At 58.1% G+C, this 20569-nt stretch overlaps 1 protein-coding gene across 4 annotated transcripts in view; it reads left to right on the top strand.

The window, feature by feature from the left end:
* The window catches only part of HUWE1 (HECT, UBA and WWE domain containing E3 ubiquitin protein ligase 1), a 104831-nt gene that overhangs the window by 10655 nt on the left and 73607 nt on the right, over positions 1–20569 (top strand). For all 4 annotated transcript variants that reach the window (XM_071801246.1, XM_071801243.1, XM_071801244.1 and 1 more), the window contains 17 exons: positions 1048–1177; positions 1259–1348; positions 1440–1541; positions 2887–2967; positions 3080–3186; positions 4250–4427; positions 5559–5650; positions 5746–5957; positions 8143–8200; positions 8335–8511; positions 10333–10578; positions 12442–12575; positions 14213–14313; positions 15088–15303; positions 16574–16790; positions 18073–18195; positions 19486–19717. In XM_071801246.1, the coding sequence (XP_071657347.1) occupies positions 1048–1177; positions 1259–1348; positions 1440–1541; positions 2887–2967; positions 3080–3186; positions 4250–4427; positions 5559–5650; positions 5746–5957; positions 8143–8200; positions 8335–8511; positions 10333–10578; positions 12442–12575; positions 14213–14313; positions 15088–15303; positions 16574–16790; positions 18073–18195; positions 19486–19717 (2496 nt within the window). The remainder of the gene's footprint in view (positions 1–1047; positions 1178–1258; positions 1349–1439; positions 1542–2886; positions 2968–3079; positions 3187–4249; positions 4428–5558; positions 5651–5745; positions 5958–8142; positions 8201–8334; positions 8512–10332; positions 10579–12441; positions 12576–14212; positions 14314–15087; positions 15304–16573; positions 16791–18072; positions 18196–19485; positions 19718–20569) is intronic.

Raw genomic sequence — 20569 nt, 5'->3', positions numbered from 1 at the left:
TTTTGGGGTCCCCAACACTGTCCTGGATCCCCAACACCATCCTGTGTCCCCCTGTCACCTTTTGGGGTCCCCAACACTGTCCTAGGTCCCCAACACCGTCCTGTGTTGCGTTGTCAGCTTTTGGGGTCCCCCACACTGTCCTGTGTTCTATTGTCACGTTTTGGGGTCCCCAACACTGTCTTGGGTCCTCAACACCATCCTGTGTTCCATTGTCAGCTTTTGGGGTCCCCAAGAGTGTCCTGTGTCCCCCTGTCACCTTTTGGGGTCCCCAACACTGTCCTGTGTCCCCCTGTCACCTTTTGGGGTCCCCAACACTGTCCTGGGTCCCCAACACTGTCCTGTGTTCTGTTGTCAGCTTTTGGGGTCCCCCACACTGTCCTGCGTCCCCCCGTCACCTTTTGGGGTCCCCAACAATGACCTGGGTCCCCAACACTGTCCTGTGTCCACCTGTCACCTTTTGGGGTCCCCAAGAGTGTCCTGTGTCCCCCTGTCACTTTTTGGGGTCCTCAACACTGTCCTGGGTCCCCAACACCGTCCTGGGTCCCCCTGTCACCTTTTTGGGTCCCCAACACTGTCCTGGGTCCCCAACACTGTCCTGGATTCCCTTGCCACCCTTTGGGGTCCCCAACACTGTCCTGGGTCCCCCTGTCACCTTTTGGGGTCCCCAACACTGTCCTGGGTCCCCAACACTGTCCTGTGTTCCCTTGCCACTCTTTGGGGTCCCCAACACTGTCCTGTGTCCCCCTGTCGCCTTTTGGGGTCCCCAACACTGTCCTGGGTCCCCCTGTCACCTTTTGGGGTCCCCAACACTATCCGGGGTCCCCCTAAAATTGTCTTATGCCCTCTTATCACCTTCTTGGGTCCCCAACACTGTCCTATGTCCCCTTGTCACCTTCTCAGCTCCCCAAGAGTGTCCTGTGTCCCTCTGTCACTTCTTGGGGTCCCCAACCCCTAATTCAGGGTCCCCACCCCTTATTTTGGGGTCCCCCCGTTATTTTGGGGTCCCCCCATTACTCGGGGGGGGGTCTCACTTGTACCGTCCCCCAGCACGAGGTGGATTTGTGCCGCCGCGAATGTCCCTTCGTCATCAAACCCAAAGCTCCGCGTCCCCCCACGGCCGCCGCCGCCACCGCCGCCACCGTCCCCGAGGGCGAGGACATGGAGACGGACATGGAGGGTGAGGACAGGGACGGCAAAGGGGGCGCCACCCCCCCCGCTGGCACTTGTCCCCCCCCCGATGTCACCGTCACCCCCGCAGTGACGGACGTGACCATGGAGAGCAGCCCCGGCCCTTCCACCGAACCACGCCAGGACCCCCAAAACGCCACCGGCCCCTCCCCGCGTGGCGGTAGGTGACACCGAACCCTTGCGGGGACGTTGGGGACAACGCCGGGGGGGGTGTCACATTGTCATTGTGTGTCCCCCCGCCTTGTTTTTAGGGGTCCAGTGCATCCCCCAACGCGCCGCCTTGCTCAAATCCATGCTGAATTTCCTCAAAAAGGCCATCCAGGACCCAGCCTTTTCCGACGGAATCCGCCACGGTGGGTGGCCCCGATGGCCCCGGTGTCCCCAATGTCCCCAAGGCCTGGGGACAGCGCCAAACGTACCCCTAACCCCCCATTTCACCCGCAAATCCACCTCAATTCCCTCCATTTTGCCCCCATTTCACCCCAAAAATCTCCCCCCGTTTCACCCCCAAATCCCCCTCTATCCCCCCATAGACCTTTTTGCCACCCCATATGGACCCTGTACCCCCCGATACGGACCCTATACCCCCCATACGGACCCTATACCCCCCATATGCTCCCTGTACCCCCTATATGCCCCCTATACACCCCTGTATTGCCCCATAGGGACCCTGTAGGCCCCTATGCTCCCCAATGTGGATCGTATACCCCCCCCCCGTATTACTCTTATGTCCCCCATATGCTCACTATACCCCCTTGTATTGCCCCATAGGGACCCTGTAGCCCCCTGTGCTCCCCAATGTGGATCCTATACCCCCCCCATATTACCCTTATATCCCCTATATGCTGCCTATACCCCCTTGTATTGCCCCATAGGGACCCTATACTCCCGCATACCCCCCAATACCCCCTATAACCCCCCATATTACCCCTATACCCCTCATATGTCCCGTATACCCCGTTGTATTGCCCCATAGGGACCCTATAGCTCCCTGTACCCCCACATATGTCCCCTATAACCCCCCACATTACCCCTCTATTGCCTCATATGTCCCCTGTAACCCCCCTATTACCCCATACGCCCCCTATAATCCCTGATATTACCCCCATACTCCCTCTATACCCCCATATCTCCCCTATACCCTCCCCATATCTCCCCTGTAACCCGCCATATTACCCCCGTACCACCCCACATGTCCCCTATAACCCTCCATATTACCCCCATAGCCCCCTATACCCCCCATATCTCCCCTATAACCCCCGATATTACCCCCATATCTCCCCTATACCCCCCATATCTCCCCTATAACCCCCGATATTACCCCCATATCTCCCCTATACCCCCCATATCTCCTCTATAACCCCCGATATTATCCCCATATCTCCCCTATACCCCCCCATATTACCCCCATACCACCCCACATCTCCCCTATAACCCCCATATTACCCGCATAGCCCCCTAAACCCCTTCATATCTCCCCTATAACCCCTGATATTACCCCCATATCTCCCCTCTACCCCCCCATATCTCCCCTCTACCCCCCCATATCTCCCCTATAACCCCCCATATTACCCCCGTACCACCCCACATCTCCCATATTACCCCCGTACACCCCCTATACAACCCCTATAGATCCCATACCCCCCTAATTGGGGGGGGCCATCACCCCTCACCCCCTTTATTGTCCGTGCCCCCCAGTGATGGACGGCTCGCTGCCCACGTCCCTCAAGCACATCATCAGCAACGCCGAGTACTACGGGCCCTCGCTCTTCCTGCTGGGTCAGTCGCACCCCAAAACCTTTTTGGGGAGAACCAGAAACCATTTGGGGTCTTTCCCTATCAAAACAGCGATAATTAGTTAATTAACACCCCTTTAATTATATCCGCGCAGCCACCGAAGTGGTGACGGTCTTTGTGTTCCAAGAGCCATCGCTCCTCTCCTCCCTCCAGGACAACGGCCTGACCGACGTCATGCTGCACGCCCTGCTAATTAAAGACGTGAGTTAATTACCACCTACACAACCCCCTGATCATCTCATTAGTTCTAGGAGGACCCAGGAGTTCCCCAAGGGACCCTGGAGTTCGGGAAGGGACCCAGGAGTTCCCCAAGGGACCCTTGAGTTCGAGAAGGGACCCAGGTGTTTGGGACGGACCCAGGAGTGCCCCAAGTGCCCCAGGAGTTCAGGAGGGACCCAGGAGTGCCCCAATGGACCCAGGAGTTCAGGAGGGACCCAGGAGTGCCCCAGGAGTTCAGGAGGGACCCAGGAGTGCCCCAATGGACCCAGGAGTTCAGGAGGGACCCAGGAGTGCCCCAAGTGCCCCAAGAGTTCAGGAGTTCCCCAAGGGACCCTGGAGTTCGGGAAGGGACCCAGGAGTGCCCCAATTGCCCCAAGAGTTCGGGAAGGGACCCAGGAGTTCCCCAAGGGACCCTTGAGTTCGAGAAGGGACCCAGGTGTTTGGGACGGACCCAGGAGTGCCCCAAGAGTTCGGGAGGGACCCAGGAGTGCCCCAAGAGTTCGGGAAGGGACCCAGGAGTTCCCCAAGGGACCCTTGAGTTTGAGAAGGGACCCAGGTGTTTGGGACGGACCCAGGAGTGCCCCAAGAGTTCAGGAGGGACCCAGGAGTGCCCCAAGTGCCTCAAGAGTTCAGGAGGGACCCAGGAGTTCAGGAGGGACCCGGAAGTGCCCCAATGGACCCAGGAGTTCAGGAGGGACCCAGGAGTGCCCCAAGTGCCCCAAGAGTTCGGGAAGGGACCCAGGAGTTCCCCAAGGGACCCAGGAGTTCAGGAGGGACCCAGGAGTGCCCCAAGAGACCCAGGAGTTGAGGAGGGACCCAGGAGTTCAGGAGGGACCCAGGAGTACCCCAATGGACCCATATGTTCAGGAGGGACCCAGGAGTGCCCCAGGACATCCAGGAGTTTGAATGAGACCCAGGAGGTCAGGCAGGGACCAAGCAGTTCAGGAAGGACCCAGGAGTACCCCAAGGGACCCAGGAGTTCGGGAGGGACCCAGGAGTGCCCCAAGGGACTAATTACCCCCCCCTTAACGAGGTTCCCCCGCAGGTCCCGGCCACACGGGAGGTGCTGGGCTCGCTCCCCAACGTCTTCAGCGCCCTGTGCCTCAACGCTCGGGGCCTTCAGTCCTTTGTGCAGTGCCAGCCCTTCGAGCGCCTCTTCAAGGTGCTGCTGTCCCCCGATTACCTGCCCGCCATGCGGCGCCGACGCAGCTCCGACCCCCTCGGTGAGTCCCAACTATCGTTTTGCACCCATTTTGGGCGAAAAACCACCCATTTCCACACTTTAGCACCAAAAACTTACAGCGAGCAGAGCGACCTGGGCGCCATTTTGAGGCTGTGCTGGCCCAACGGCTCCTTTACATCTTCTCCGTTTGTTGTTAATAACGCCTATTTTTATACGTTTTTCCCATTTCTATACTGTTTTTTGGTAGTATTGGACATTCTACGTTAATATTTAGGTTGGTTTTTGGGCTAAAATCTCTTAATTTTGAGGAAATCCCTGATGAACAACAAGAGGAACAACCTGGGCGCCATTTTGAGGCCGCACCAGCCCATCAGCTCCTTCACATCTTCCCCATTTCCACCCCGTTTCTTGTTAATAACGCTCTTTTTTAAACATTTTTCCCATTTCCACCCTATTTCTTCTTATTATTTGTCGTTTTACGTTAATATTTAGGTGTTTTTTTGGGCTGAAATCTCTTAATTTTGAGGAAATCCCTGATGATCAACAAGATGAACAACCTGGGCGCCATTTTGAGGCCGCACCAGCCCACCCACCCCTTTACATTTTCCCCATTTCCACCCCGTTTCTTGTTAATAACGCTCTTTTTTAAACATTTTTCCCATTTCTGTACTATTTTTTAGTATTATTTGTTGTTTTACATTAATATTTAGGTTGGTTTTTGGGCTGAAATCTCTTAATTTTGAGGAAATCCCTGATGAACAACAAGAGGAACAACCTGGGCGCCATTTTGAGGCCGCACCAGCCCATCAGCTCCTTCACATCTTCCCCATTTCCACCCCATTTCCTGTTAATAACGCTCTTTTTAAACACTTTTCCCATTTCTATACTATTTCTTGCTATTATTTGACATTCTACGTTAATATTTAGGTTGGTTTTTGGGTTAAAATCTCTTAATTTTGAGGAAATCCCTGATGATCAACAAGAGGACCAACCCGGGCGCCATTTTGAGGCTGCGCCATCCCATGGACTCTTGGTCTATTTTACACCTTTCCACCCCATTTTATGTCACTTTTTGATGTCCCGTATTAATTTTTAGGTGGTTTTTCTCACTTTTAACCATTCCTTGTTAATTTTAACCCCCTAAATTGTCTATTTCCCCCCTCTACAACAGGCGACACGGCCTCCAACCTGGGCAGCGCCGTGGATGAGCTGATGCGCCACCAACCCACCCTCAAAACCGACGCCACCACCGCCATCATCAAGGTGCGCCCCCCCCCCCCCACCCCCCCCAATTAAACCCAATTAAACCCAATTAAACCCATCCCATTTTGGTGATGTTTAATGGGATTTCCCCCCAGCTTTTGGAGGAGATCTGCAGCCTGGGCCGTGACCCCAAGTACATCTGCCAGAAGCCGTCGATGCAGAAGGCGGACGGGCCGGCCGCCGCGCCCCCCCCGCGCTCCCCCCACGCGGCCGAGGAGGCGTCGAGCGAGGATGAGGAGGAGGAAGAGGTGCAGGCCATGCAGAGCTTCAGCGCCACCCAGCAGAGCGAGCCCGAGCACGGCCACACGTGAGTGGGGGAGGAAGGGGGCGGGGCTTGGGGTGTGGGGGCGGAGCATGGGGGGTGGGGGTGGAGCTTGGAGGGTTTGGGGGTGGAGTTTGGAGGTTTGGGCTTGGGGGTTTGGGCGTGGAGCTTGGGGGTGTGGGGTGGAGCTTGGGGGTGTGGGGTGGAGCTTGGGGGTGTGGGGGTGGAGCTGGGGAGTGTGGGGGTGGAGCTTGGGGGTTTGGGGGTGGAGCTTGGGGGTGTGGGGTGGAGCTTGGGGGTGTGGGGTGGAGCTTGGGGGTGTGGGGTGGAGCTTGGGGGTGTGGGGTGGAGCTTGGGGGTGTGGGGGTGGAGCTTGGGGGTGTGGGGGTGGAGCTTGGGGGTGTGGGGGTGGAGCTTGGGGGTGTGGGGGTGGAGCTTGGGGGTGTGGGGGTGGAGCTTGGGGGTGTGGGGGTGGAGCTTGGGGGTGTGGGGGTGGAGCTTGGGGGTGTGGGGGTGGAGCTTGGGGGTGTGGGGGCGGAGCTGGGGGTGTGGGGGCGGAGCTGGGGGTGTGGGGTGGAGCTTGGGGGTGTGGGGCGGAGCTGGGGGTGTGGGGTGGAGCTTGGGGGTGTGGGGGTGGAGCTTGGGGGTGTGGGGTGGAGCTTGGGGGTTGGGGGTGGAGCTTGGGGGTTTGGGGGTGGAGCTTGGGGGTTTGGGGGTGGAGCTTGGGGTTTGGGGGTGGAGCTTGGGGGTTGGGGGTGGAGCTTGGGGGTTGGGGGTGGAGCTTGGGGGTTGGGGCGGAGCTTGGGGGGTTGGGGGTGGAGCTTGGGGGAGTGGGGTGGAGCTTGGGGGTTTGGGGTGGAGCTTGGGGGTTTGGGGTGGAGCTTGGGGGTGTGGGGCGGAGCTTGGGGGTTTGGGGGCGGAGCTGGGTGTGTGGGGGTGGAGCTTGGAGGCTTTGGGGGCGGGGTTTGGAGGTTTGGGCTTGGGGATTGGGGCGGAGCTTGGGGGTTTGGGTAGGGGTTTGGGGGCGGAGCTTGGGGTGTGGGGTTTGGGCTTGGGCTTTGGGGGTGGGGTTTGGGCTTGGGCTTTGGGGGTGGGGAGTGGGGGTGGAGCTTGGGGGTTTGGGGCGGAGCTTGGGGGTTTGGGGCGGAGCTTGGGGGTTTGGGGGCAGAGCTTGGGGGTTTGGGGCGGAGCTGGGAGTGTGGGGGCGGAGCTTGGAGGCTTTGGGGGCGGGGCTTGGGCTTGGTGCTTTGGGCTTCGGGCGTGGGGAGTGGGGGAGGAGCTTGGGGGTTTGGGGGTGGAGCTTGGGGGTGTGGGGCGGAGCTTGGGGGTTTGGGGCGGAGCTGGGAGTGTGGGGGCGGAGCTTGGAGGCTTTGGGGGCGGGGTTTGGGCTTGGTGCTTTGGGCTTCGGGCGTGGGGAGTGGGGGAGGAGCTTGGGGGTTTGCGGGTGGAGCTTGGGGGTGTGGGGCGGAGCTTGGGGGTTTGGGGGCAGAACTTGGGGTGGGGGAGGAGCTTGGGGGGTAGGGGTGGAGCTTGGAGGCTTTGGGGGTGGGGTTTGGAGACTTGGGCTTGGGAATTGGGGGTGGAGCTTGAGAATTGGGGGCAGAGCTTGGGGGTTTGGGGATGGGGCTTTGGGGGTGGGCAGTGGGGGCGGAGCTTGGAGGCTTTGGGGGTGGGGTTTGGAGGCTTGGGCTGGAGCTTGGGGGTTCAGGGGCGGAGCTTGGGGGTTTGGGTAGGAGGTGGGGGCGGAGCTGGGGGTTTGGGGGCGGAGCTGGGGGTTTGGGCGTGGAGCTTGGAGGTTTGGGTGGGGGGTTGGGGGTGGAGCTTGGGGACGTGGGGGTGGAGCTTGGGGGTGTGGGGGCGGAGCTTGGTTTGGAGGTGGAGCTTGGGGCTTTGGGGTGGGGTTTGGTGTTGTGGGGGTGGGGTTTAGGGTGGGGCTTGGGGACTGAATTTGGGGGCTTGGGGGCGGGGTTTAGAGGTTTTGGGGGTGGGGTTTGGAGGCGTGAGGGTGAAATTTGGGGGCTGAATATGGAGCTTTTGAGGAGGAAAATTAATATTTGGAGGTGAAATTTGGAGCTAATTTGAGGTGCAAGTTTGACATTTTGGGTTGAAACCCATCTATTTCGAGGTATAAAATTGTCATTTTGAGTGGTAAAGTGGCATTTTGGGTAATAAATCAGAATTGGGAGGTGAAAAATTGATTTATTTGTTAAATATGTGATTTTTTGTGCAGGGTGGTGGGCACAGAGGAGCGAATCCCCATCCCCCTGATGGATTACATCCTCAACGTGGTGAGGAGAAGCCGCCATTTTACCCCCAAAACCCCCTCATTTTAACCCAAAACTCCCCCATTTCAACCCAAAAATCCCCCCAAACCCCTTCACTTCCTCACCCCAACCCTCCAAATTCCCCAATTGGATTTCAGATGAAGTTTGTGGAGTCGATCCTGAGCAACAACACGACCGACGATCACTGCCAGGAGTTCGTGGCGCAGCGGGGCCTGCGCCCCCTCGTCACCATCCTGGGGCTGCCCAACCTGCCCGTGGATTTCCCCACCTCGGCCGCCTGCCAGGCCGTGGCCGGCGTCTGCAAGTCCATCCTGGTATGGCTCCCTTCCACGCTTTCCGCTTTTCCCGCCAAAAATGCCGCTTTTCCCGCCAAAAATGCCGCTTTTCCCGCCCAAATTTGCATTCTTCCCGCCCAAATTTCCAGTTTTCCCGCCCAAATCTTCACTTTTCCTGCCCAAATCTTCGCTTTTCCTGCCCAAATTGCTGGTTTTCCCGCCCAAATTTGCATTCTTCCCGCCCAAAATTCCAGTTTTCCCGCCCAAAATTTCTGGTTTTCCCGCCCAAATTTCCAGTTTTCCCGCCCAAATTTCTGGTTTTCCTGCCCAAATTTTCACGTTTCCCGCCCAAACTTTTTGGGGTTCCCGCCCAAACTTTTGGTGTTTCCCGCCCAAATTTTTCGTGTTTCCCACCCAAATTTTTCATGTTTCCCGCCCCAAATTTTTCATGTTTCCTGCCCCAAATTGTCCACATTTCCCACCCAAATTGTCCATATTTCCCGCCCAAATTGTCCACGTTTCCCGCTCGAATTTTCTACATTTCCCGCCCAAATTTTCATTCTTCCCGCCCAAATTTTCTGCGTTTCCCGCCCAAATTTTCATGTTTCCCTCCCCAAGTTTCCACATTTCCTGCCCAAATTTTTCATGTTTCCCGCCCAAATTGTTTGTGTTTCCCACCCAAATGTTCATTTTTCCCGCCAAATTGCCTACATTTCCCGCCCAAATTGTTCACCTTTCCCACCCAAATTTCCATGTTTCCTGCCCAAGTTTCCACTTTTCCTGCCCAAGTTTCCACTTTTCCTGCCCAAATTTCCACTTTTCCTGCCCAAATTTCCAATTTTCCTGCCAAATTTTCATGTTTCCCACCCAAATTTCCACGTTTCCCACCCGAGTTTTCATTTTTCCCACCCAAAGTTTCACGTTTCTGCCCAAATTTTTTGGTTTTCCCACCCCAAATTTTTTGGTTTTCCCGCCCAAAATTCCGGTTTTCCCGCCCAAATTTCTGTTTTTCCTGCCCAAGTTTTCACATTTCCTGCCCAAGTTTTCACATTTCCCGCCCAAATTTTCACATTTCCCACCCAAATTTTCACATTTCCCGCCCAAATTTCCACTTTTCCCACTCAAATTTCCACTTTTCCCGCCCAAATCTTCATTTTTCCCACCCAGTTTTTCACGTTTCCCGCCCAATTGTTCATTTTCCTGCCCAGTTTTTTGCATTTCCCGCCCAAATTTTCACCTTTCCCGCCCAAATTTTCAATCCCAATTTTAACTCCACCCCCTTTTCATTTCCCACTTTCAATCCCAATTTTACTTGTGCCCCGCTTTTCCATCCTGCCTCACATTTCCCGCCATTTTCATTGCCCTTCCCGCCTTCCTTCCCGTTTCCCGCCTTCCCGCATCCGTCCATTCATTCATTGCTGGCTTCATTCATTCCCGGGGCGGTCCGCCCCCTGATTGGCCGCCCTCCCTGCACCCTGATTGGCCGCCCTCCCCGCGCCCTGATTGGCCGCCCTCCCTGCGCCCTGATTGGCCGCCGTTTCTGCCCCCTGATTGGCTGTCCTCCCTGTGCCCCGATTGGCTGTCCTCCCCACGCCCTGATTGGCCGCCCTCTCCGCCCCCTGATTGACCGCGGTCCGCGTGCCCTGATTGGCCGCCCTCCCTGTGCCCCGATTGGCTGCCGTTCCCACCCCCCTGATTGGCCGCCCTCCCTGCGCCCTGATTGGCCGCCCTCCCCGTGCCCTGATTGGCCGCCCTCCCCGCGCCCTGATTGGCGGCCATCCCCGTGCCCTGATTGGCGGCCATCCCCTGATTGACCGCCCTCCCCTCGCCCTGATTGGCCGCCTCTCGCCCCTCCCACAGACGCTGTCCCACGAGGCGCGGGTGCTGCAGGAGGCGCTGCTGCAGTTGGAGGCGGTGCTGGGGGCGCTGGAGCCGCTGCACCGACCAATCGAAGCGCCGGGAGGCTCCGTGCTGCTGCGCGAGCTGGGGGGGGCGGGGCCTCTGCCGGACGCCACGCTGTCGGCGCAGGCCACGCCCCTCCTGCACGCGCTCACCGCCGCACACGCCTACATCATGATGTTCGTGCACACCTGCCGCGTAGGGCAGGTACCAACGCCGGAAAATGGGGGGGGTGGCGGGAACCAATGGGAGAATGGGGGGCGGGGGGGGCAGCACAGTGGGGAAGGGGCTTTGTGCTTTGGGGGGGGGGGGGGGGGGGGACACACCCACACTTTGGGGCTGGGACCATTGGGAGGATGGCGGGGGGGGCACCACGGTGGGGAAGGGGCTTCGCACTTTGATCTCCCCCGTTTTGGGGGTGGTTTTGCCGTTTTTGGCGGCGATTTCCCGCATTTTGGGGGTGATTTCCCTCGTTTTGGGGGCGATTTCCCCCTTTTTGGTGTCGATTTCTCTCTTTTTGATGTCAATTTCCCCTTTTTGGTGTCGATTTCCCCCTTTTTGGTGTCGATTTCCCCCTTTTTGGCGTCTATTTCCCCCTTTTTGGTGTCGATTTTCCTCATTTTGGTGGCGATTTCCCCCATTTTGATGTCGATCTCGCACCCTTTTGGTGTCAATTTCACCCTTTTTGGCATCAATTTCCGCAATTTTGGTGGCAATTTCCCCCTTTTTGATGTCAATTTCACCTATTTAGGCATCGATTTCTGCCATTTTGGCATCGATTTCTGCCATTTTGGCATCGATTTCTGCCATTTTGGCGTCGATTTCCCCCGTTTTGGCGTCAATTTCTTCCATTTTGATGTCAATTTCCCCCTTTTTGATGTCAATTTACCCCTTTTTTATGTCAATTTCCCCCATTTTCATGTCAATTTCCCGCATTTTGGCGTCAGTTCCCCCTTTTTGATGTCGATCTCGCTCCATTTTGGCATCAATTTCCCCCCTTTTGGCGCCACTTTCCCCCCTTTTGGCGCCAATTTCCCCCCTTTTGGCGCCAATTTCCCCCTTTCTGGCGTCAATTCCCCCTTTTTGATGTCGATCTCGTGCCATTTTGATGACAATTTCCCCCCTTTTGACCTCGATTTCCCCCCTTTTGACCTCGATTTCCCCCCTTTTGGTGTCAATTTCCCCCTTTTTGGCGCCAATTTCCCCCTTTTTGGCGCCAATTTCCCCCCTTTTGGCGCCAATTTCCCCCCTTTTGGCGTCAATTTCCCCCTTTTGGCGTCAATTTCCCTCTTTTTGGCGCCAATTTCCCCTTTTTGGCGCCAATTTCCCCCTTTTTGGCGTCAATTCCCCCTTTTTGATGTCGATCTCGTGCCATTTTGATGACGATTTCCCCCCTTTTGACCTCGATTTCCCCCCTTTTGGTGTCAATTTCCCCCTTTTTGGCACCAATTTCCCCCCTTTTGGCGCCAATTTCCCCCTTTTTGGCGCCAATTTCCCCCTTTTTGGCGCCAATTTCCCCCCTTTTGGCGCCACTTTCCCCCCTTTTGGCGCCACTTTCCCCCCTTTTGGCGCCACTTTCCCCCCTTTTGGCGCCAATTTCCCCCTTTCTGGCGTCGATTCCCCCTTTTTGATGTTGATCTCGTGCCATTTTGATGACGATTTCCCCCCTTTTGGCGCCGATTTCCCCCCTTTTGGCGCCAATTTCCCCCCTTTTGGCGCCACTTTCCCCCCTTTTGGCGCCACTTTCCCCCCTTTTGGCGCCACTTTCCCCCCTTTTGGCACCAATTTCCCCCTTTTTGGCGCCAATTTCGCTCTTTTTGGCGCCAATTTCCCCCTTTTTGGCGCCAATTCCCCCTTTTTGATGTTGATCTCGTGCCATTTTGATGACGATTTCCCCCCTTTTGACCTCGATTTCCCCCCTTTTGACCTCGATTTCCCCCCTTTTGGCCTCGATTTCCCCCTTTTAGACCTCGATTTCCCCCCTTGGGGGGCCCGTCTGACCTTGCGGTGTCTCGGGGGGGGCGCCGCCTTGGGTTTTTTGGGGTGACGGGGGGGTTCGTGTGTCCGCAGAGCGAGATCCGCGCCATCTCGGTGAACCAGTGGGGGTCGCAGCTGGGGCTGAGCGTGCTGGGCAAGCTGAGCCAGCTCTACTGCTCCCTGGTGTGGGAGAGCACGGTGCTGCTGTCCCTCTGCACCCCAAACAGGTCCGGGGGGGGCCCACGGTTTGGGGGGGGTCCCACGGTGGGGGGGGGGGGCACAGAGGGTTTGGGGGGGTCCCATGGTTGGGGGGGCACAGAGGGTTTGGGGGGTCCCACGGTTGGGGGAGGGGCACAGAGGGTTTGGGGGGGTCCCATGGTTGGGGGGGTCAGAGGGTTTGGGGGGGTCACACGGTTGGGGGGGTCCCATGGTTGGGGGGGCACAGAGGGTTTGGGGGGTCCCACGGTTGGGGGAGGGGCACAGAGGGTTTGGGGGGGTCCCATGGTTGGGGGGGCACAGAGGGTTTGGGGGGGTCACATGGTTGGGGGGGTCCCATGGTTGGGGGGGCACAGAGGGTTTGGGGGGGTCCCATGGTTGGGGGAGCACAGAGGGTTTGGGGGGGTCCCACGGTTGGGGGGGTCCCATGGTTGGGGGGGGGGGGCACAGAGGGTTTGGGGGGTCCCACGATTGGGGAGGGGAGTGGGTCAGAGATGATTTGGGGGGGTCAGAGATGATTTGGGGGTCAGAGATGGTTTGGGGGGGTCACAGAGGGTTTGGGGAGGTCCCATGGTGGGGGGGCACAGAGGGTTTGGGGGGATCCCATGGTTGGAGGGGCACAGAGGGTTTGGGAGGTCAGAGATGGTTTGGGGGGGTCAGAGAGGATTTGGGGGGTCACAGAGGGTTTGGGGGGGTCCCATGGTGGGGGGGCACAGAGGGTTTGGGGGGATCCCATGGTTGGAGGGGCACAGAGGGTTTGGGGGTCAGAGATGGTTTGGGGGGCTCAGAGAGGATTTGGGGGGTCACAGAGGGTTTGGGGGGGTCCCATGGTTGGGGGGGGGCACAGAGGGTTTGGGGGGGTCAGAGATGGTTTGGGGGATCCCATGGTTGGGGGGGGGCACAGAGGGTTTGGGAGGTCAGAGATGGTTTGGGGGGCTCAGAGAGGATTTGGGGGGTTAGAGATGATTTGGGGGGGTCCCATGTTTGGGGAGGTCCCATGGTTGGGGGGGACAGAGGGTTTGGGGGGATCCCATGGTTGGGGGGGCACAGAGGGTTTGGGGGGGTCCCACGTTTGGGGGGGTCCCGTGGTTAGGGGGGGGCACAGAAGGTTTAGGGGGGGCCCCACGGTTGGGGGGGCACAGAGGGTTTGGGGGGGTCCCACAGTTTTGGAGGGGAGTGGGTCAGAGATGGTTTAGGGGTCAGAGATGATTTGGGGGTCAGAGATGGTTTGGGGGGGTCACAGATGGTTTCAGGGGGTCCCATGGTTGGGGGGGCACAGAGGGTTTGGGGGTCAGAGATGGGTTTGAGGGGGCACAGAGGATTGGGGGGGTCAGATATGGTTTTGGGGGGGTCAGAGATGGTTTGGGGGGGTCAGAGATGGTTTTGGGGGGGTAGCTGAGGATTTTTTGGGTGGGGTTAAATAGGATTTTGGGGACATTGAGGCCTTCTTGGGTGGGCAAAGAGATTTTGGGGTGGGGGTGCAGGGTGTGCAGGGGGGGTCAGGGATGGGCGCCACCCCCAAATAAACAGCATGGGGGGCACCCCATGGGATGGGGGGTGCTCCCCATGGGATGGGGGGTGCACCCCATGGGGTGGGGGGTCCAGAGGGGCCCCACTGACCCCCCCAATTGATGTGTCCCCCCCCCAGCCTCCCCCCCGGCTGTGAATTCGGCCAGGCCGACATGCAGAAGCTGGTGCCCAAGGAGGAGAAAGCGGCTCCCAGCCCCCCCCAGGGGGGAAAACGGGCCGGTATGGGGGGGGCTATAGGGGGCTATAGGGGGTTTTGGCTGGGGGGGGGGTTTGATTGATAATTTGAGGGGTTTTTGGGGGGGTTTGGGGAGGGTTTTAGGGGGGAAATGGGGGGTTGGGGGGGGGTGGGGAAGGGGTTTATTTGGGGGGGTCTTTAGGGGGAGGATTTGGGGGGTGACTGTAGGGGTGGGGGGGGCTATAGGGAATGGGGGGTGGTTGAACAATGGAGGTTTGGGGGGGGTCCATAGATGGTTTTGGGGGAGTATAGGGCTTTTGGGGGGGTCTATAGGGGTTTTGGGGGGGTCTATATGGGAGGTTGGGGGGTCTATAGGGGTTTTGGGGGGTCTATAGGGGAGGTTGGGGGGTCTATAGGGGTTTTGGGGGGTCTATAGGGGAGGTTGGGGGGTCTATAGTGGTTTTGGGGGGGTCTATAGGGGAGGTTGGGTATATAGGGGTTTTGGGGGGTCTATGGGGGAGGTTGGGGGTCTATAGGGGAGGTTGGGGGGTCTGTAGGAGTTTTGGGCGGGTCTATAGGGGTTTTGGGGGGGTCTATAGGGGAGGTTGGGGGTCTATAGGGGTTTTGGGGGCGTCTATAGGGGAGGTTGGGGGGGTTTGTGGGTAAATGGGGGTTTGGGGGGGAAGGTTTTTGGGGGGGTCTTTGGGCAAGGGGTTTATTAGGGGGGGCTTTAGGGTTAAGGGGGGTTTATGGAAGTGGGGGACTCTATGGGGTTCAGGCAGCATTTTAGGGGTGCTCACCCCCTTTTTCCCCCCCAGAGGGTGAAGTGGAAGGTTCCATGGCCGGGGGGGCAGCAGGGGGGGTGAGCGACCCCCCCCCGGCGCAGGGGGGGCTGCTGGAGGGGATGGGGCTGGAGGGGGAGCCCTTGGCCCCCATGGAAACGGACGAGCCCGGCGGAGCCGACCCCAAGGTCAAGGCCAAGATCAGCCCGGCCATGGCCGCCCGCATCAAACAGATCAAACCACTGCTCTCCGGTGAGGGGGGGCCCCAAAACACCCGGGGGGGGGCCAAAAACACCCGAAGCGGGGGTTCAAAACACCCTAAAACAACCTGGGGGGCCCCAAAGTACCCTTGGGACCCCAAGTGGGGGTCGAAACGGCCCCCAAAGCAACCTGGGGGGGGGGAAAACACCCAGGGGGGGCCCTAAAATGTTTGTGCTGGTGCTCAATGTTGGGGTCCCCCCTGGGGTTGGGGACTCAGTGTAGGGGTCCCCAGGTCCCCTATAGTTTTGGGGTGCCCCCCCATATTTTTGGGGTGTCCCCCTATATTAAGAGTCCCCAACCCACGGTGTCCCCCCAGCTCCATGGGCTGGACATTGGGGTCCCCTATGGGGTTGGGGGCTCAGTGTAGGTGTCCCCAGGTCCCCTATATTTTTGGGGTGTCCCCCATATTTTTGGGGTGTCCCCATGTATTTATGGGGTGTCCACATATATTTTTGGGGTGTCCCCCTATACTTTTAGGCTCCCCGTTTATATCTTAAGGGCCCCCAACTCATGGTGTCCGCCACCCTCATCCCACTGTCCCCTTGTTCTGCGGTGGCCTCTGGGGCTCCCTGGGTCTCATGGGCCAACTGTGGGTGCCCCCCATATTTCTGGGGTGCCCCCATATATTTCTGGGGTGCCCCCTATATTTCTAGGCTGCCCCCCTATATTTTAAGCCCCCTCCCATCTCATGGTGTCCCCCCCACCCTCATCCCACTGTCCCCTTGTTCTACTGTGGGCTGGACATTGGGGTCCCCTATGGGGTTGGGGGCTCAGTGTAGGTGTCCCCAGGTCCCCTGTATTTTTGGGGTGCCCCCCATATTTCTGGGGTGTCCACATATATTTCTGGGGTGTCCCCCTATGCTTTTAGGCTCCTCCTTTATATCTTAAGGGCCCCCAACTCATGGTGTCCCCCACCCTCATCCCACTGTCCCCTTGTTCTGCTGTGGGCTGGACATTGGGGTCCCCTATGGGGTTGGGGGCTCAGGTGTCTCCAGGTCCCCTATATTTCTGGGGTGCCCCCATATTTTTGGGGTGTCCCCATGTATTTATGGGGTGTCCACATGTATTTATGGGGTGTCCCCCTATAATTTTAGGCTCCCCCTTTGTATCTTAAGGACCCCCAATTCATGGTGTCCCCCACCCTCATCCCACTGTCCCCTTGTTCTGCGGTGGCCTCTGGGGCTCCCTGGGTCTCATGAGCCAACTGTGGGTGCCCCCCTGTATTTTTGGGGGTCCCTAACGTGTGTGTCCCCCCCCCCAGCCTCGTCGCGGCTGGGCCGGGCGCTGGCCGAGCTGTTTGGGCTGCTGGTGAAGCTGTGCGTGGGCTCCCCGGTGCGGCAGCGCCGCAGCCACCACGCCCCGGCCGCCGCCCCCGCGCCCAGCGCCGCCGCCCGCGCCACGGCCTCCGCCCTCACCAAGCTGCTCACCAAGGGGCTCAGCTGGCAGCCCCCCCCGTACACCCCCACACCGCGCTTCCGGTGAGGGCGGGGCTTGGGGAGAAAGGGGCGGGGCTTGGGGAGAAAGGGGCGGGGCTGGGGGAAAGGGGGCGGGGAAGGGGGAGGGCAGATAAGGGGATTGGAAAGAGGAGGCGTGGGCTTTGGAAAGGGGGGGCTTGGAAAAGGGAGTGGGCTGGGGAGGGGGCGTGGTCACTGGAAAGGGGGTGTGGCTTGTGGAAGGGGGTGTGGTGTCTGAAAGGGGTGTGGCTTGGGAAGGGGGTGTGGCTTGGGGAAGGGGTGTGGTCTATGAAAAGGGGTGTGGCTTGGGGAAGGAGGTGTGGGCTTTGGAAAGTGGTGTGGTGTCTGGAAAGGGGGTGTGGCTTAGGAAAGGGGTGTGGTCTATGGAAAGGGGTGTAGCTTGGGGAACGGGTGTGGCCTATGGAAAGGGGGTGTGGGTTGGGGAAGGGGTGTGGTCTATGGAAAGAGGTGGGGCTTGGGGAGGGGTGTGGTCTATGGAAAGGGGTGTGGCTTGGGGAAGGAGGTGTGGTCTATGGAAAGGGGTGTGGCTTGGGGAAGGGGTGTGGTCTATGGAAAGGGGTGTGGCTTAGGGAAAGAGGTGGGGCTGGGGAAGGCAAGTGGGAATTGGGAAGAGGGGTGTGGCCTATGGAAAGGGGGTGGGGCTGGGGAAAAGCAGGGGGGTGGGTGGGGCTTTGGGGAGAGGTGGGACTATGGAGAGAGGAGGCGTGGCCTGGAAGAGGGGGTGGGGCCAAGAGGAAGGGGTGTAGCCTAGAACACTGTGGGTGGGCCTTGGTGACAGTGGGTGTGGCCTAGCACCCCGTGGGTGGGGCTTAGTGACAGTGGGCGTGTCCTATCATGCCATGGGTGGGGCTTAGTGACAGTGGGTGTGTCCTAGCACCCAGTGGGCGGGGCCTACCACTCAATGGGTGGGGCCTACCACCCAGTGGGCGGGGCTTAGTGACAGTGGGCATGTCCTAGCATCCCATGGGTGGGGCTTAGTGACAGTGGGTGTGTCCTGGCACCCTGTGGGTGGGGCTTAGTGACAGTGGGTGTGTCCTAGCACCCCATGGGTGGGGCTTAGTGACAGTGGGTGTGTCCTAACACCCAGTGGGCGGGACCTAACACCAAGTGGGCGGGGCTTAGTGACAGTGGGCATGTCCTAGCATCCCATGGGTGGTGCTTAGTGACAGTGGGTGTGTCCTAGCACCCCGTGGGTGGGGCTTAGTGCCAGTGGGCGTGACCTGTCCCCCTGTGGGCGGGGTCCTGGCAGTGGGCGGGGCCTCACCTCTCCCCTCCGGTCGCCCAGGCTGACGTTCTTCATCTGCTCGGTGGGCTTCACGTCCCCCATGCTGTTTGACGAGCGCAAGTTCCCCTATCACCTCATGCTGCAGAAGTTCCTCTGCTCCGGCGGACACAATGCCCTGTTCGAGTGAGTGTGAGATCCCCAGAACCACCCCAAAACCACCCCAAAAATACCCCAAAACCACCTCAAAAACCACCCCAAAACCACCTCAAAAATGCCCCAAAACCACCCCCTAACCACCCCAAAACACCTCACCTCATAACCGCCCAAAACCCCCCCATAAATACTGTTTTCTCTGTCTACTTTCTTACTATTTGTTCTGCATTTATTTATTTGCATTCGTTTTATTTATTTTTTCTTTATTTATGTTCTTTTTATTTGTTTTTTCTCGTTACGTTTATTTGCCTTCTATTCATTTTGTGTGTATTTTTCTGTATCTTCTCTTTAATTCGTTTTATTTGCTTTTACTCATTTTCTCCCGCTTATTTATTTCTTTGTGGTTTATTTATTTGATTCCATTTATTTATTTGCTTCTCCTCATGTGTTTTTCCCCTTTTATTTACTTCCCCACATTTTATTTATTTATTCTGCTTTTATTTATTTTATACTGTTCTGATGATCTGCTTCTGTTTATTTTTTTGTTTTATTTATTTGTTCTTTTTTATTTCTGCCCTGTTTATTTCTTTTATTGTTATTTCCTTCTATTTCGCTTGCTCTCCCTGTTTCACCCTTCGTTTGGTTCCTCCCCTTTCCCCCTGCGTTTGGTTCCTCCCTTTCTCTTTGTGTTTGGTTCCTCCCGTTTCCCTCTTTGTTTGGTTCCTCCCGTTTCCCTCTTCGTTTGGTTCCTCCCGTTTCCCTCTTCGTTTGGTTCCTCCCGTTTCCCTCTTCGTTTGGTTCCTCCCCTTTCCCCTTTGTTTGGTTCCTCCCTTTCCCCTTTGTTTGGTTCCTCCCTTTCCCCTTTGTTCGGTTCCTCCCGTTTCCCCCTTCGTTCGGTTCCTCCCCTCTCCCCCTGCGTTTGGTTCCTCCCTTTCTCTTTGTGTTTGGTTCCTCCTGTTTCCCTCTTTGTTTGGTTCCTCCCGTTTCCCTCTTCGTTTGGTTCCTCCCGTTTCCCTCTTCGTTTGGTTCCTCCCCTTTCCCCTTTGTTTGGTTCCTCCCCTTTCCCCTTCGTTTGATTCCTCCCATTCCCCCTTCGTTCGGTTCCTCCCCTTTCCCCCTGCATTTGGTTCCTCCCCTCTCCCCCTTCCTTTGGTTCCTCCCCATTCCCCCTGCGTTTAATTCCTCCCGTTTCCCCCTTCGTTTGGTTCCTCCCGTTTCCCCCTACATTGGGTTTATCCCCTTTCCCCCTTCGTTCGGTTCCTCCCGTTTCCCCCTTCGTTTGGTTCATCCCGTTGGTCTCACGGCCTTTGGTGTCCCCAGGACGTTCAACTGGGCGCTGTCCATGGGGGGGAAGGTGCCGGTGGCCGAGGGGCTGGAGCACCCGGAGCTGCCGGATGGGACGGGCGAGTTCCTGGACGCCTGGTTGATGCTGGTGGAGAAGATGGTGAACCCCAGCACCGTGCTGGATTCGCCCCACGCACTGCCCCACAAGCCACCCGCGCCGGGCCAGCCCCACTTCAGCGCCCTGCGCTTCCTCGTCGTCACCCAGAAGGTGGGGACGCGGGGGGACAAGGGGGTTTTGGGGGGGATATAGGGGATTTTGGCCCCACGCGCTGCCCCACAAATCATCTGGCCAACCCCACTTCAGCGCCCTGCGCTTCCTTGTTGTCACGCAGAAGGTGGGGAGACGGGGGGACAAGAGGGATATGGGGACACAGGAGACAAGAGGGATATGGGGACAGAGGGGACAAGAGAGACATGGGGGGACAAGAGGGATATGGGGACGTGGGGGGACAAGGGAGACGTGGGGGGACAAGGGGGACATGGAGAACATAGGGGACATGGGGGGATAAAAGGGACATGAGGGACATGGGGAACACAAGCGACAAGGGGATGTGGGGACACAGGTGAAACAGAAACACGGGGGCCATGGAGGGACAAGAGGGACATGGGGGGACAAGAGGGACATGGGGACACAGGGAACATGGCGGGGACAAGAGGGACATGGGGACATGGAGGACAAGAGGGACATGGGGACACAGGGGACATGAGGGAAGTGGAGGGACAAGGGGGACATGGATACAGTGGATATGGGAACATGGGGGGACAAGAGAGACATGGGGAACACAGGGGACCTAGGGGACATGGGGGGATAAAGGGGACATGGGGACATGAGGGACATGGGGAACACAAGGGACACAGGGGATATGGGGACACAGGTGAAACAGGAACACGGGGGACGTGGGGGGACAAGAGGGACATGGGGGGACAAGAGGGATATGGGGACACGGGGAGCACAGGGAGCGTGGGGGGACAAGAGGGTCATGGGGGGACAAGAGGGACATGGGGACACAAGAGGGACATGGGGACACAGGGGACAAGAGGGACATGGGGACACAGGGGA

Source organism: Patagioenas fasciata, chromosome 36 (genome assembly GCF_037038585.1).
Source record: "Patagioenas fasciata isolate bPatFas1 chromosome 36, bPatFas1.hap1, whole genome shotgun sequence".
Classification (NCBI taxonomy): domain Eukaryota; kingdom Metazoa; phylum Chordata; class Aves; order Columbiformes; family Columbidae; genus Patagioenas; species Patagioenas fasciata.
This window is presented reverse-complemented; position numbering and strand designations above follow the sequence as displayed.